The sequence below is a fragment of the Leuciscus leuciscus genome (assembly GCF_965113295.1).
Source record: "Leuciscus leuciscus genome assembly, chromosome: 5".
In the NCBI taxonomy this organism is placed as follows: domain Eukaryota; kingdom Metazoa; phylum Chordata; class Actinopteri; order Cypriniformes; family Leuciscidae; genus Leuciscus; species Leuciscus leuciscus.
Genome location: NC_138729.1, coordinates 3,414,278 through 3,432,950, shown reverse-complemented (window position 1 = coordinate 3,432,950; position 18,673 = coordinate 3,414,278). Strand labels below are relative to the sequence as shown.

The following is an 18,673-nucleotide window of genomic DNA, read 5'->3' as shown; positions in this document are numbered from 1 at the left end:
AGTGAATGAGGTAAATGATTCAAAGTGAGTGAATGAGGTGAATGATTCAAAGTGAGTGAATGAGGTGAATGATTCAAAGTGAGTGAATGAGGTGAATGATTCAAAGTGAGTGAATGAGGTAAATGATTCAAAGTGAGTGAATGAGGTGAATGATTCAAAGTGAGTGAATGAGGTGAATGATTCAAAGTGAGTGAAAAAACCATTGAAAAACCCTCACCACTGACGCACAGACCACTGACAGCCTGTCTAGGACACGCAGACACACTGTCTGGCATGCCGTGCGACCAATCAAATTCCAGGAAATATCTCAGGAGGAGGACCGTGTGCCACTAAATGCTTTTGATTGACCGATTACATTGTCTGTCACATACAGTTCAAAATGAATCTTTCTTTACCTACAGTAAGTTTAAACTTTCTGCTGTTGGTGGTAAAACTACATAATTTAAGAAACCACATTTAAAACTAATTTTTTTGCACATTGTTTTTTGGTAACACTTTACTTAAAGGGTTAGTTCATCCAAAAATGTAAATTCTGTCAGTAATTACTCGCTCTCATCTCGTTCCAAACCCGTAAGACTTTCGTTCATCTTCAAAACACAAATGAAGATATTTTTGAAATCTGAGAGCTCTCTGTCACTCCATTGACAGCTACGCAACTACCACTTTGAAGCTTCAAAAAGTTCATAATGAGATCGTAAAACTAATCCATATGAATTGAAAGGTTTAGTCCACATTTTCGGAAGAGACTCGATCACTTTATATGACGAACAGATTTGATTTAGGCTTTTATTTGGATATAAACAATAATTTATTCCTTTATGTATAGTGCATTGTAAAGATATCCATACTGTATGATATATAATGCATTATATCTTTTCATAAACAATTTAAATCAAAGTTAAATTGCATTATATTTGCAAACTCCTTTTTACATATAGGTTGTTTGTCATGTGTTAATGCATTATATGTTCTAAAGGTGTGTTCAATGAATAGATAAGTATTATAATGCATTATAACTTGTTGCAACTGTTCATGAGATCATACAAAAGATGCATAATTAATGCACTAATATACTATTATAATGCATTTTATATAAAGGCTTTAACAGTTACCGTTCTTTTTTAACTGATAGTATTTTGTACTTTTACTTGACATGCTTCTTCAATGTTTTGATCATGCATACAGAAAGTGTGTTGTTTCCTCAAAGCTTTTGCATGATCAGTGAACAGATTCATTCCAGTTCTGCACCTAAAATAATGTCAAACGTTTGATCTGAAATATTTCTTCATAAATCTCCGGCCTGATCCTGCTACTGTGTGCCATCATGTGCTGCTTTGTGCTTTTCTTTTAGTCCATTTTGAAATGAATCTTCACTTTTCATTAAAATCTATAGGCTAACTGAGTGAAATCCATCAGTTTAAATTGTTGCTACTATGACATATCTTCAATTAAAAAATATGGACAACTAAATATTACCCTGGTAATCCAGAGTTCCCGCAAGAGCACAAGTTGAATTTGCTCAACGAGTTTACTCTGGTGTCTAGTAATGATGCTCATTAAATATGTCCTTGTAGCCGAGCTGCACCAATCACATCGCTGTATCTGATATAGGCAGGCCAGAGGCGAGACAGCGCTGTGACGTCGAAATCATTAGTAAACATTGCAAGATGGCGATGGATGAACACCAGTTGTTTGAAACGGCTTTGGCCGCTACAATGAACGAGTTAGACTTGGCTTTTTATCTAAAAGAGGAACAGAAGACGGCGCTCGATTCGTTCCTTTGCAAGAAGGACGTTTTTGCTGTTTTGCCGACCGGATACGGCAAGAGTCTAATCTACCAGTTAGCTCCGCTGGTAGCTAAGCGAGCGTATGGGGCTTGTTGTGATTGGTCGTAGTGTTATCCAATTGCGTGCAGTGAGATTTTCAAACGCACGCTTGGTGCCGCCCCTCGAGCTGGGCAATTTTCATTAGTCGACGCCCGACCATTAATCTTTTAGATTTAGGTCTGGATTTCAAGGCTAACTAAATATAGGTATTATAGTCAATTCTCATATGCCGGAATAAAAGTCATAGAATAAATTTCCCTTTCAAATAGATCCCTTTTACTGGGATTCTGATTTGGTATTATTGAATATTAAGTATTCAAATAAATTGTCAAAAACACAATTTAAATTGAAATAAAAGTGCACATAAATCTGTGAATGATATCTTCCCCCCTTATACCCCACCCATTAAAACCAAGTCATATCAAAATGTGCTTTTTTGTTATTAATAACAATTCTTCAGCCATTATTATTTATATGAATTATGAATAGGCACATTTTCAGAAATTGGTGCAACCACCAATCCAGTGCCTGCGATCTCCTGTCTTCTACACGTCTGCAAGGATCTCATTATGAATGAAAATCTGCAGTAATGCAGTGGCTCGTAACTCACTTCTCTGCAGTTCACTTCAGAAAATATGAAACAAAAGCCACAGAATAAAAGCTCCAGTGATGACGGCCCCTCTCAGCTTCTGTGTCTGGTGTATAATGAGACTATAAATATCCTGAACGGACACATGATCCTGTGTCTGTCTGCGCACGCATCTGGAGGAAATGTGTGTAAATGAATGTCTTCCTGGGAGAAGATGATGTTTAGCAGTGGAGACAAACGACACGCAATTTCATTACGTCTCAGAAACACGAGGCAAAAGACAACACTTTCCTTGTATTGATGGTCATTTATTAAACACGGTTATTGTTGGATATATACCTAGTATATAGAAGAAAACAAGTTTTTTTTTGTGAAAAACAAATAAACATGAGTAAATAATGACTGAACTTACGTGGTAAAAAAAAAAAAATTTGTTATAAAATAACAAATAGTCTTGTAATCTTTTAAAAGCCATAAACTGACATTCCCAGAATTTTGTATGTTATGTGGCACACACACATACACACACACACACACACACACACACACACACACACACACACACACACACACACACACACACACACACACACACATGCACGCACACATATACGCACACACACATACAATCATGCACACACACATACTCACATGCGCGCACACATACAATCATGCATACACACACACACACACACACACACACACACACACGCACACACGCATGCACACACACACACACACGCGCACACACACACACACACACACACACACACACACACACGCACACACACGCACACACGCATGCACACACACACATACCATCACGCACGCACACACATGTACACGCACGCATGCACACACATATGCACACACACACACATACAATCACGCACACACACACACACACACACACACACACACACACACACACACACACACACACACACACACACACACACATACAATCACGCACACACACACACACACACACACACACACACACACACACACACACACACACACACACACACACACACACACACACACACAATTATCATTCAAAAGTAAAGTTTGGACACAGTAAGTTGTTAAATTAATATATTTTTAGTAATCAAGGATGCATTAAATTAATCAAAAGTGACAGTAAAAACATTTATAATGTTACAAAGATTTCTATTTTCAAATAAATGCTGTTCTTTTGAACTTTCTATTCATCAAAGAATCCTGTAAAACTGCATCACAGTTTCCACAAAAATATGAAGCAGCACGACTGTTTTCAACATTAATAATAATCATAACTGTTTCTTGAGCATCAAATCATCATATTAGAATGATTTCTGAAGGATCATGTGACACTGAAGACTGGAGTAATGATGCTGAAAATGTACAGTATATTCACATAGAAAACGGTTATATTAAACCATAATAATTTTTCAAGTTTTTACTGTATTTTTGATCAAATAAATGCAGTCTTGATGAGCAGAAGAGACGTCTTTCAAAAACATAAAAAAATCTTCCCGACCCCAAACTTTTAAAACAGTGTACACTGCATGTAAAGTAATCACGTGTTGCCGGATGCAGTTATCTCTTTTCCCTTTTTTTTGTACGGTTATTTACTTGGTTTACTCGGATTGGTCCGCTCTTTCCCAGTAGCTGCGATTCTTTTTCCCCTGCCATACATCCTCGATCTGGAGGCGACTCATGGATCTTTACACCAGGGACCGGCTGATGAGTCTCAGACTGTGTGTTTGATGGCCAGAGTTGAGGAGGAGATGTTTGACATGTTGGACCGGATGAGACGATGCCTGAAGAAAAGCGGCTTTAAACCGTATCTTTCATCCACTGTGAAAGAAGAGTTAAAATCACTCGCTGAGACGATGTTTCATGAGCTTGATGTGTGTTTGACTGGGCAAAAATATATATGTTCGGTTCGTATGTGTGGACAGGAATCGCATCAAGAGGGGCAAAAGTAAAGAAGGAGGCGTTAAATATTATATATTATATGATTTTGCAACCCACATTACAGTGGAAGAGCGTGTGTGTGGTTCTGACATCGACCTTTTCAGATGATTCAGCTTCTGTAGGTTGTGTTAGCAGTGAGTGTTAACTCCTCTTAACATCAGGAAGATCTTGAGATTTCAGGAGTCAGAAGATCCTGCTAAACTCAGTCAGCTTCAGAGATGGAGGTGGACATGTGCATTGACAATAAACTGGACTGGACTAACAATACGGAGTGTCTATGCATGGAAGAAAGTTAAATCAACACGCTATTTATTTAAAGTGCATTTTTATATTGGTCTGGTCGCAAAAATCATGGTTTTAAACCTGTTAAAACAATTGAATCCTCGCCATAGAAAAACAACAACAACAAAAAACACAATGTTATAATAATGCAGAAATTATTGTGGATTTAATTTTTTCGCAGTTATTTTTTTTCCGCACATACCAGAAAATATGATGCATATTTGAAAAAGACATCCCATTAAACATTAAGGTCTTTTAAAGTTGTATTTATATTAAGTAAACTAAATTAAAATGTTTTTACTTTTATAATCAAGTGAAAAAATTTCTTCCTTGTTATATATAATTTAGCTTTTGTTTATGATGAAATGTTATTTGTTTATGATAAAAGTTAAAAATTATTATATAGACCTACATCAAGTAACATTTTGGCTTCAGTCTAAAGAAAAATAATGATTAATTATGGTATTTGTAGGTTGACCAGCCCGGTGTCTTCAATATCAGCTCATCAAGTATACGGATAATATGAAATATACTGAGAATAATTACTTAAAGGGATAGTTCACCCAAAAATGCTCCGACGTTTCTCGTTTTAGACTTGTAATTCGTGACCGGTGTTTTGTTTTGCTCGATCATCGTCACAGCAAGTCGATGCGTACGGCCGTCTGCCGGAAGCTAGTTATTATAGCTAAATAAAGTTTTAAATATTAATATTTTTCTTACAAAAACCCATCGCTTCAGAAAGCCTTATTTAACCCCCTGAAGCCATATGGATTATTTTTTTATGATGGATGGATGAATTTTTTGGGGCTTCAAAATCTCACCCTTCATTCACTTTCATTATAAAGCTTGGAAGAGCCAGGATATATATATATTTTTTTTTTAAAATATAACTCCGATTGTGTTCGTTCGCCTGAAAAAAGACACTCATATACACCTACACTCTTAAAAATAAAGGTTCCAAAAGAGGTTTTTACCAGCGATGCCATTTTTGGTTCCCCAAAGAACATTTCAGAGAACAATTCCTCAAAGAATCATGTGTTTCTCTGTGTAAAGAATCTTTTCCACATCTTTTTCCACTATAAAGAACCTTTTGTGCAACGGAAAGGTTCCATGTATGTTAAAGGTTCTTTACGGAACCATTGATTCCATTAAAGAACCTTTATTTATCAGAGTGTAGGATGGCTTGTGGGTGAGTAAACATGGTATAATTTTCATTTTTGGGTGAACTATCTCTTTAATGTGGCTAGATAAACCAGTCAGCACGTCACAGCCTCGCTGGTGTGGTGTTTGTGTTGACCCACAGAGGGCGCTGTCGTCATGTTTTACACTGATTACTGTTCTGCAATTAACAAACGTGAGTGAATGGCCTTCAGAATCATTTGAGCTTGAGTTTAGTATGATACACTATACAGTCAAACCAAAATTTATTCAGACACTCTTTATTCAACATTTTTATAGATTTTACTGGTAGTCACTGTATGAAGAATTTTTGGATATGATATGTCACAGTTTACTTTATTTTGCTCTCCTCACTTACATTAATGAACTATAGTGTCCTGCACACACTAGTATAAAAATATCAAAAATGATATCTGGTGTCTGAATGATGTTGGGTTTTACTGTAGTTTATCACAGTACCATTTGTGGAGACGGGTGTTGGATGGCACAGTTATGTTGTGATTCATGTTTGGATGCTGAATGAAACACGTGAATACGGCCTCTTCATTCACACTCTGTGATTCTGTGAAGACGACAAGAACGATCGGCTCCTCGAAAGGAAAAACGATGATGAGATTGACCGTGATTGTCTTTGATGCACCAGTTTGCTCGGCTGGAAAGCAGTGACAGTGTTTGTCCTGCTGCACATCTACTTGTTGCATAATTCAGTGTATTACTGGTAAAGCTGGGAGTCAGTGATGTTAAATCAGGGTTATGTGCTGTGTTTCACATCGCTGTGGTTGCTATAGCAGAGCTGGTGCCAGTGTGTTTCTGACGGAGGCCATGCTTTAGTTCACTGTTCAACACACAGCGAGAGTCAATGATGCAGGACAAGTGTCTGGAAATGAGTTAAACACACCGTGTATAACAGCCAGTTACCGTAAGTTATTGGGATCAGTTGTCATGGTTTCAAAACTTCTGGCTGGCATGGCACTGGTTATTAAAGTAAGGCTGTGGATTTTTATTGGCCGTTTTTGTGAATGTACAAGTTCGCCCAAAAATGGAAAGTGTTATGTTAACCCTCTGGTTTGTGGCACTGGCTGTGGGAACACACACACACACACACACACACACACACACACACACACACACACACACACACACACACACACACACACACACACACGTTTACTTAACTATTTCGCCCAAAAATGGAAAGTGTTATGTTAACCCTCTGGTTTGTGGCACTGGCTGTGGGAACACACACACACACACACACACACACACACACACACACACACACACACACACACACACACACACACACACACACACACACACACACACACACACACACACACACACACACACACACACACACACACAACACACACACACACACACGTTTACTTAACTATTTCGCCCAAAAATGGAAAGTGTTATGTTAAGCCTCTGGTTTGTGGCACTGGCTGTGGGAACACACACACACACACACACACACACACACACACACACACACACACACACACGCACACACGCACACACGCACACGTTTACTTAGCTATACTGTACACACTGTATATTATCTCCTCTTACACTAACCCTACCCCTAAACCTACCCATCACACACACACACACACACACACACACACACACACACACACACACACACACACACACACACGCACACACAAGCACACACGCACACGTTTACTTAGCTATACTGTACACACTGTATATTATCTCCTCTTACACTAACCCTACCCCTAAACCTACCCATCACACACACACACACACACACACACACACACACACACACACACACACACACACGTTTACTTAACTATTTCGCCCAAAAATGGAAAGTGTTATGTTAAGCCTCTGGTTTGTGGCACTGGCTGTGGGAACACACACACACACACGCACGCGCACGCACACGCACACGCACACGCACACACACGCACACGTTTACTTAGCTATACTGTACACATTGTATATTATCTCCTCTTACACTAACCCTACCCCTAAACCTACCCATCACACACACACACACACGCACGCGCACGCACACGCACACGCACGCGCGCACGCACGCACGCACGCACGCACGCACGCATGCACGCAAATGGAAAGTGTTATGTTAAGCCTCTGGTGCTTTTTTTTTAGTTTGTGGCACTGGCTGTGGGAACACACACACACACACACACACACACACACACACACACACACACACACACACACACACACACACACACGTATACTTAGCCATACTCTCCTCTTATATCTCCTCTTACACTAACCCTACCCCTAAACCTACCCATCACACAAAACTTTCTGAATTTTTACAGTTTTAAAAAGCCTTTAATTTATTTATTTTTAATTAATTAAATCGTTTTATCATTTTTTTCATTTCATGCTGTTTATTTTGAAACGTTTCAACCGTTCTTTTGATGAAAATCGTTACACATTAGCCCCAGCTGTGATGAGAGATCTGGGCCGTGAGCGGTTTGTTATCGAGCCGTGCCGAACCGTGCCGAACCGTTTCTTGCTGTTCTTAGAAGCTTTCGGCCCGACAGTGGAAAAGTGGCTTTTGATAATGTGTAAATATATGCAGTACCAAATTTTTTATTAAGTAAAGTAAATATGTCTATTAATTGGATTTTAAACAGTTTTGCAATATTTTTGACTTAAATATTGCATACATTTTGGAAAAAAATCTGGAAATGGTTTTGTTCCTAATATTTGTATGTCCTCTAAATGAGCACCGGAGGGTTAATAGTTGATATGCAAGTAGCAACATTATGATATTTTTTTAAACACTAATTTACTTTCAGAGAAAGTAAAAAGAGTAGGGTAAACATCCGGCATAATTTCTTATTTTGCATCTAATAGGAGATAAAAGAAACAGATTTTTTTGGGGGTTGAACTATCCCTGGATTCATTAGTGCATCTGCTGATCTTTCTCCTTTTGCTAGGCTGTGATGTGTATTTACGTCTGTGTCTGAGAGAGGTCAGCCCGCGACCCCGAGACTCCAGACACCAGACACCTCTGCTCCACTTTATGAACCGCAGTCGTTGAGTCTGTGTGTCTGACAGGAAGACACAATTATTCACATGCTTTCTGGCTTTCATGAGGTCTTGATGAGTTTGACCCTTTTTCCTTTTGTAAAATCCCAAATCCTGTACAGATGCTTTTCAAACAGAAGGGAAATAGTTCCTATTTATGTGTTTATTTATTCTTGAACTTATTAAATAAATAAATGCATTAGTTTTATACTCTAGCTTACCCTTGAAACTTGACATTGGGTATTGCGTTATTGTTCGCTCTTCTACAATAATTTGCTTGAGATTAGGGGTGTCCCCGACTAAGGATTTACACATTCGAATCAGAATTGTCGAATCTTTCAATAGTCGACTGATAGTCGAATCATCTATGTGTGTGTGAATTTGTTGGGAGGGGCACGACACGAGGTAGTCAGCAGGAGGGTAAAACTATTTTTATATTATTTTACACACTGCACACAGCAACAACTTTTAATAAAGCGACCAAAACTGCCTGCCAACTGACAGACGAACGGACAATGGCTTTCTTATTTAGGTTTAAATAAAAGGTAATGTGGTGGATAAACATGGGTAAAACGTTTTCTCATAACATTTTAAAGCCGCGATCGAAATACAGACCATCACACAAAATACATCTGATACTGTGGGTGGATCTAGAAGAAAAGACGAACATATTTTAAGTCCCAACATATGATATTGCTATTCGTAAATTAAAAGCGCCATTATATATGAAAAGAGTGAACCGTCTTTATTGGTAAGAAACTTACCCGTTTTAAGTGGAAAGCCATGTTTGTTGTTGATGAGTGGTAGGACATGAGCTGTTGGCACAACTTGCATTTTACTTTTTTTGGATCTTCTTTTACCATTTTCAAAGTGCATCCACACTTTAGATTTTCTTATTCCAGTCCAGACATTGTTAAGTAATCCCTGCCGCCAAGATGCTCCTCGTCTGTCACGGATCAGGGAAAGTGAAACTTAAATCTTTCACAGGGGTGGTTGGATTTATTCACACACACACACACACACACACACACACACGTTAAAAATATTGATTGAACGCTTCTTTCGTTTCACGTTTTTTTTTTTACAGCATTATCATAATTAAAGTCTGTATATAACTTAATATAACTGTACAAAACCAGTAGTTATGTGTGAAATTAGACATTGATAACCCCCATATTGCCAAAATGGTATGATCCTCGTTTCATAACACCCGCGAAGATTCCACTGTGGGATCGGTGGTCGAATCAGGCTCCGCATATCGATGCATCGAATCTTCGACTATTCGGGGTCACCCCTACTTGATATGTTCTTTATTTCTAAGTCGTTTTGGATGAAAGTCTCTGATACGTGTTAATGGAGATTCTGGGCCCTATCTTCCACCCGGTGCAATGCAGCGCCAGGTGCGACACAAGTGTGTTTTGCTAGTTTCAGCCCGACGCAGTTATCATTTTCACGTCCTGAGCCGCGTTGTTTAAATAGCAAATGCATTTGCTCCTATCTATTCGCCCATGAGCTGCTGGTCTGAAAATGAGGTGTGTTCTGGTGCATTGTTGGTGTGTTGCTAATTTGAGGAACTGAAATAGACTGAGCCATTGACCGACTGAAACCTGGTCTAAAGTCAATGGCGCAGTTTTTTTTGTGTTATTTTAAAGTGCGCGTTAGTAATATGAGCCTGTATGACCCGTCTATAGGGGGTCCACAACGCTCGTACACACTGCTTATTACACACACAAACATGCCAAATATTAAAAATAAAAGGATTACAATGTAAAATATTATTATTGTGTACATAAAGATATGGTGGAATCCTGTAGATGATCTGCTTGCTCGCTTTAACCTCATACGGCTTGCCCAACATCGCTGGCTTCCGTTGCTACTAGCACAACACGGTATAATTCGCTAGCCTGCTAACGCGCCACCCGTGCGCTCAGCTATTTTTATTTATTTATTTGTCTCTCGCGCGCTCGCGCCTTTGAGTTCATAAAAGCTCAGGTGAGTAAGAATCACTCAACAAACACGGTGAGTAATGTCTTGTCCTGTTATTATCATGCGTCGCGTCTGAATGCGTTGTTGTTTTTGGAGCTCTATCGATTTGATTTATAATTCTTGATTTTTCTCGCTGCCTGCTGTGAGTGTGTTTGCTTCGGAGCTGTAAGCTCCGTCTTAGCCTCGTATTTCCTTGTTTTGAACCATCATTTACTACAATTTCTAGTTGTTTATATTACTACTAAATACAGCTTACCCAACCCTGACGCATAACACGCTAGTAATTCGCTAGCCTGTTAACGCGCCACCCTTGCGCTCAGCTATTTTTATTTATTTATTTTCTCTCGCGCCTTTGAGTTCATAAAAGCTCAGGTGAATAAGAAACACTCAACAAACACGGTGAATAATGTCTTGTCCTGTCATTATCATGCGTTGCGTCTGAATGCGTTGTTGTTTTTGGAGCTCTATCGATTTGATTTATAATTCTTGATTTTTCTCTTTAAACCCGCTTACAACGAACATTTTCTACTCTTCCTCACTGAGAAGCACTACTGCTCAAACCTCATTGTTACAACGCGGACTGTTGAGCAGACGCGTCTCAAGCCTATTAGTGATCCAACGCTGCATACTCTTAAAGGTTACGTCCGTGGATCACGGCTGAACGAGTCTTCTCCACACTCACTTATAAACAAACACTTTTTTTTCGCCTATCGTGCGTCTACTCTACACCCCTATCACTAAAAAACCTCATAGTTACAACGCGGACTGTTGAGCAGACGCGTCTCAAGCCTATTAGTGATCCAACGCTGCATACTCTTAAAGGTTACGTCCGTGGATCACGGCTGAACGCGTCTTCTCCACACTCATTTACAAACAAACTTATAATATAAATTAGTATTAATATTGATAGCATCACTGGTAGCTTCGTTGCTAACTCACTGTCCATCTGTTAAAATGGCGAATATATCAGATGTAAGTAGTCTACCGCTTGGTGCAGGTGAGGACACATTTGAGCTTCACGCACTGCAGTCTGAGCTGGAAGCTGTTGAGAAACAGATCCACAACCTTTTATTGAGACAGGCCGAGCTGAGAGACCGGTGTTTGGCTCTTGAAACATCACGCGCCGACGCACACAAATCAGTGTTTAACGTTACTAACCCGCTGACTCCGACCGCGTCTACTCCGTGCGTTCCTCAGCATCGGTCGCAATCAGCCATGGTCTCGTTCACTCCGGCTCCAACACGCCACCACGAAGCCTGGGTGGTTCCGCAGTGGAAGACGCGAGTCAGGTTTAGACCAAGACTTTCTCCGACCCTCCCGGTTTTCGAGTTATCGACACAAAACCGCTTCTCCCCTCTACGCGAAACAGAACGCGATGCTGTGATCATCGGCGATTCCATCGTTCGGCACGTACACGCTACGTTAGGTACAAGTAAGGTGCAAAGTCACTGCTTCCCTGGTGCTCGTGTTTCTGAAATCGCTGCTCGCGTTCCCGAGATCCTGAACGGTGACGAGCGCGTCGGAACTGTGGTCCTGCACGCGGGAGTGAACGACATCAGGCTGCGCCAGACGGAGATTCTGAAGAAAGACTTCAGGAATCTAATCGATACGGTACGCAGCACATCGCCTGAAACAACGATCATTGTGTCAGGACCGCTTCCCACGTACCGACTAGGGCATGAAAAATTCAGCAGATTATTTGCGCTAAATGAATGGTTAATGTCATGGTGCAATGAGCAGAAACTGCTCTTTGTAAATAATTGGAATCTGTTTTGGGAGCGTCCTAGGCTTTTCCGTGCTGATGGCTTACACCCAAGCAGATTCGGAGCGGATCTTCTGTCAGATAACATCTCCAAAATGTTAAATACCCTTTGACTAGTAACCAAAAGTCCAAATCATAGTCTCTGCTGCACCAATTCAACTGATATAAATACTAGTGTAGAACATTGCATAGAAACCGTGTCTATTCCTCGTTTAGTGAGATCAAATAATAAATCTAATGCAGGATCTAGGAAAAATCTAATTGTTATTAAAACAGAAAATGTTGCTATTAGTAAACAAAAACTATTTCTAAAGCTAGGTCTTCTAAACATTAGATCACTCACACCTAAGGCAGTTATTGTAAATGAAATAGTCACAGATAATAGCTTCGATGTACTTTGCCTTACTGAAACCTGGCTTAAACCAAATGATTATTTCGGTATTAATGAGTCTACTCCTCCTGGATACTGTTATAAGCATGAGCCCCGTCTGATTGGCCGTGGCGGAGGTGTTGCAACCATTTATAAAGATATTCTAAATGTTACTCAGAAAACGGGTTATAAGTTTATTTCATTTGAAGTACTTGTACTAAATGTTACGCTCTTAGATGTTAGAAAAACATCCCTATTATCTCTAGCCTTGGCTACCGTATATAGACCGCCAGGGCCTTACGCTGATTTCCTAAAAGAGTTTGCAGATTTTCTCTCAGACCTATTAGTCAATGTCGATAAAGCATTAATTGTTGGAGATTTTAACATACACGTAGATAATCCAAATGATGCGTTAGGAGCTGCGTTTACAGATTTATTAAATTCATTTGGGGTCAAGCAAAACGTCACCGGACCAACTCATCGTCTTAATCATACACTCGATTTAATTATATCACACGGAACCGATCCAACCGATATAGATATCATTCCACAAAGTGATGAAGTCACTGATCACTACATGGTAACTTGCATATTACGTACTGCTGTAATATGTCATGCGGCGTCGCGTTATCAACCAGGCAGAACAATCCTCCCATCCACCATAGATAATTTCTCAAATTGCTTATCTAATCTGTCTCAGCTGCTGCCTGAACCCAAACAAACAGATGAACTAGAAGAACTAACTAGCACTATGAGCACCATTCTCTCTAGAACATTGGATGTGGTTGCACCTATTAAATTAAAAAAGGTCAGAGAGAAAAATAAAGCACCATGGTATAACAATACTACGCATGTTTTAAAGAGAGAAACCCGTATTTTAGAGCGTAAATGGAAACAAACTAATTTAGAGGTCTTTAGAATCGCGTGGAAAGACAGTATGTCACGTTATAAAAAGGCCCTAAAAGCTGCCAGGGCTGAGCACCTCCGCAAACTAATAGAAAACAACCAAAACAATCCAAGGTTTCTATTTAACACCGTGGCTAGACTAACAAATAAACAGACGTCACCCGAACAAAATATCCCGTTACAGTTCAGTAGTAATGATTTCATGAACTACTTCACTGAGAAAATAGAAAGCATCAGAACCACAATTATAAACGTTCAATCTTCAATCGCGCCTTACAATTCAGCTTCAATTATCACCCCGAAAGAACAATTACAGTGCTTTACAACTATAGAACAAAAAGAGTTAAATAAACTTATCACTTCATCTAAAACAACAACATGTTTATTAGATCCTATACCAACTAAACTACTGAAAGAAGTGTTATCTGTAGTGGAAGAGCCTCTCCTCAATATTATTAACTCGTCTTTATCTTTAGGTCATGTTCCAAGAACATTTAAACTGGCAGTTATAAAACCTCTCATTAAGAAACCACAATTAGATCATAATAATCTAGCAAATTATAGACCCATTTCAAATCTTCCATTTATGTCTAAAATATTAGAAAAAGTGGTGTCCGCTCAACTGGGCTCTTTCTTGCAACAAAATGATATCTATGAAAAGTTTCAGTCTGGATTCAGACCGCATCATAGCACTGAAACTGCGCTCGTTAAAATCACAAATGATTTACTTTTAGCTTCTGACCAAGGCTGTATCTCAATACTAGTTTTACTTGATCTTAGTGCTGCGTTCGATACTATAGATCACACAATACTCTTAGATCGACTACAAAATTATACTGGTGTTCAAGGACAAGCACTAAGCTGGTTCAAATCATACCTATCTGACCGCTACCATTTTGTCTATTTAAATGGAGAAAAATCGATCATAACTCCAGTAAACTATGGAGTGCCGCAGGGATCTGTATTAGGCCCCCTGTTATTTTCAATATATATGATGCCACTTGGAAATATTATAAGGAAACATGGAATTAGTTTCCATTGTTATGCTGATGACACTCAAATATATATTTCATCACGGCCGGATGAAAACGCTAAATTTTCCAAATTGACAGAGTGTGTTAAAGATATAAAAGATTGGATGACGCGTAATTTTCTTTTATTAAATCCAGACAAGACAGAGGTAATACTTATCGGTTCAAAAAACCGCCCACAAAACCTCGCACAATACAACTTTAACATCATAGGATGTCCTGTTACTTTATCCTCTACAGTAAAAGACCTGGGTGTTATACTCGATTGCAACCTGTCTTTTGAAAATCATATTTCTTATGTTACAAAAACAGCCTTTTTCCACCTTAGAAACATTGCTAAGCTACGTAATATGCTATCAGTTTCTGATGCAGAAAAGTTAGTTCATGCATTCATGACCTCGAGACTGGATTACTGTAATGCTTTATTAGCTGGTTGTCCTGCATCCTGAATAAACAAGCTACAGTTAGTCCAAAATGCCGCCGCTAGAGTTCTTACGAGATCAAGAAAATATGATCATATAACACCGATTTTATCATCACTGCATTGGTTACCTATAAAGTTCCGTATTAATTACAAGGTATTGCTACTGACTTATAAAGCCCTAAACGGCTTAGCTCCAGTCTATTTAACGGATCTTCTATCGCCCTATAATCCATCGCGCTCTTTGAGATCACTAAATTCAAGGCTTTTGGTCATACCTAGGATATCCAGAACCACCAAAGGAGGGAGAGCATTTTCACATTTGGCTCCAAAACTCTGGAATAGTCTTCCTGATACTGTTCGTTGCTCAGACTCGCTCTCCCAGTTTAAAACTAGATTAAAGTCGCATCTCTTCAGCCAGGCATTCATATAATCCTACAGTTCAAACTACAATCCGGCCTCTATCCAATGCCAGAGGAGAACTGGCCCCCGACTGAGCCTGGGTTCTCCCAAGGTTTTTTTTTTCTCCATTAAGGCACCTGATGGAGTTTTAGGACACCATTAGGTCACTTGATGGAGTTTTTCGGTTCCTTGCCACTGTTGCCTTTGGCTTGCTCAGTTGGGGATATTTTGGGGATATTTAATTTAATTTTATCAATCAATAAATTCCTCTTGAAACAAACTTTGTTGTATTATTTTAATTTAATACTGTGAAGCTGCTTTGATGCAATCTGTATTGTGAAAAGCGCTATACAAATAAACTTGACTTGACTTGACACACACACACACACACACACACACACACACACACACACACACACACACACACACACACACACAGCTTTAACCTCGCGCACGAGCATCCGTTTCTTCGCTAGAGAAGCGTTCAGTTTTTCCGCTTGCAAGTTCCTCCATGTAAATAGTGAATCCGCCATGGCACGAGCGCAACTGGCTTTTAAAGGGAATGGGAGATGAGACTCTGATTGGTTTATTGCACGTTACGCCCAAAACACACCCATTACTCATTAAGAGAATAGAGACAACCCTATTAGACCATGCACCGGGAGCACCGAATATTTTTCCTGTCGTTAAACTAACAAAAGTGGATTCGGACACGACCGTGTGCTTTAGACCATGCGCTTAGATCGTTAGAATAGGGTCCTCTGTGTTTGCTGGAGATATTGGAGAACCGAGCGTCACACAACCTGAACTACAGGAATGCTGCTGCAATATCAGTGGAATGCCACTGCCACTCCGGATAGTATTCCAGAGCTTTGTTGATGGATCTTCAAAGAATGTATCAATGATTTTTATTTTTATTTTTTTTCCTGCTGGATTTGACTCATGTAGAGTTGAGAGAGGAAGTCTACAGGATGGTGACCCACACAACACAGTATTCACAAACATCCTTCATCACAGGATGCCAACACACAGACAGGAAGTGCCTATGTTCTGCTTTAATAGAGATCAATAACAGCAGGAAGGGTAGTTAACACACACACACACACACACACACACACACACACACACACACACACACACACACACACACACACACACACACACACACACACACACACACACACACACACTCATCATCATCATCATTCCCACCTGCAGTTATTATTGTTTTTTGATTACATCATTTTGCAAGCATCACTATTATTAGTATTATTAGGGAATTATACACATTACTGAAATGATTAAACTATTAACTCTTTCCCCATCAGAGTTTTTTAAAAAAGTTGCCTGCCACCGCCAGCATTTTTTATCATTTTCACAAAAATGTCATGGACCCCAGAATATTTTGTTGTATAAATATCAGACCATGCAATGTATAAAAAAAAATTTATAAAATAAAAAAAAAGCTTCATACATTCTTTTTTTTAATCAACTCTTGAACATGGGTGAGTTTAATAAAAAAGCAACATTTTGAGCAAAAAGCTGAGAAAATCACTTTTTTCTTGGTCAAAGACTACGCCTGTATGGGATTCAGAGAGATGATGAATGATGATCAAAACTCAGATGGAATAGATCGAGTCCATCAACACCTCTAAAGCTTCACAGTCCTGTAGCTCGTCCTGGGTCGACATTTCATTCAGTAACATTAGGCAGTTTTGATTTATATTCTGTTAAATGTTGATGATTGTGTTATTTTATTATGCATATGACTACATATGAGAACGCTTGTTTTTGCATCTTCTTCATGTGTGTTATGATCAGGAGATTCAGTACTCGTTCAGAAGATGCGTAATAGCGCCCCCTACTGTATAATAGTGAAAACAAATAGGAATTAATAAAATTCCTGATTACAAACCTGATATGTAATCTGCGTCTGGAAAACTTTCGCCCTAAAGTGAAATTCCGGATCCCGTGGAATCCTATTGAAATGAGTCGACTTTGACTGTGAAAATTCGTCGAACAACGGTAAATATGACTCTACCTTTACTTTTTAAAGGTGGTTTTAACACTGGCCACATTTACTTTGGTCTGAATCCATGTATGATTGTTCAGCGCTCCTGGATTCATACTCACTTTATTCTATCGAACCTCATGCACTTCCATTCATCTTGCATCATCACAAACGCACACAGTGCCCATGATCGAGAACACAATGCGGTTGCTATATATATATATTTTACAGTAAATGACACTTGTGTGTATATCTGTAACATATCATAATTCAATGAAAACACCAAAAACTCAATTTGCTTAAAATTTACCCCTGAGATGCGTAACCCATAATAATCCATTCCAAATAGGCAAAATGTTGCAAAAAAAGACCCACACACTATAAAGGTGAAAAAGCAAATGTGAGATTAAAACACAGCTTTACTGAAGAACGGCAAATGTTTCTGTCACAACATGACCTTTAGGCACAGAAGAAGGTCATTAGTGACCCTGGACCACAAAACCAGTCACACGGGGGGTCAAGTTTTTGAAAAGGAGATTCATACATCATCTGAAAGCTGAATAAATAAGCTTTCCATTGATATATGGTTTGTTGGGATAGGACAATATTTGGTCGAGATACAACTATTGAACATCTGGAATCTGAGGGTGCAAAAAAATCGAAACATTGAGAAAATCTCCTTTAAAAGTGTTCATTTATGTTGGCGATTGTGCTGCATTCACTCACACAAATACATGTTTCATATATTTACGGTAGGAAATGTACAAAATATCTTCATGGAACATGATCTTTACTTAATATCCTAATGATTTTTGGCATAAAAGAAAAATCGATAATTTTGACCCACATATATACGCTATTGCCACAAATATACCCGTGCGACATGTGACTGGTTTAGTGA

The 18,673-nt window shown here is 39.1% G+C and overlaps 2 protein-coding genes across 5 annotated transcripts in view; both read left to right on the top strand.

Annotated features, from left to right (window-relative positions):
- Window positions 1-18,673, top strand: part of rgs3a (regulator of G protein signaling 3a) — a 142,241-nt gene that overhangs the window by 84,089 nt on the left and 39,479 nt on the right. The window lies entirely within an intron of this gene.
- Window positions 10,819-17,089, top strand: LOC309499319 (uncharacterized protein). The gene is made up of 2 exons (XM_082170551.1): window positions 10,819-10,875; window positions 11,227-17,089. Exon 2 carries the CDS (start codon window positions 11,824-11,826, stop codon window positions 12,742-12,744), a length of 921 nt encoding a protein of 306 aa, XP_082026677.1. The 5' UTR covers window positions 10,819-10,875; window positions 11,227-11,823; the 3' UTR covers window positions 12,745-17,089.

Coding starts and splice junctions, on each gene's coding strand:
- LOC309499319 (XM_082170551.1), top strand. CDS start 11,824: ATGGCGAATATATCAGATGTAAGTAGTCTACCGCTTGGTGCAGGTGAG.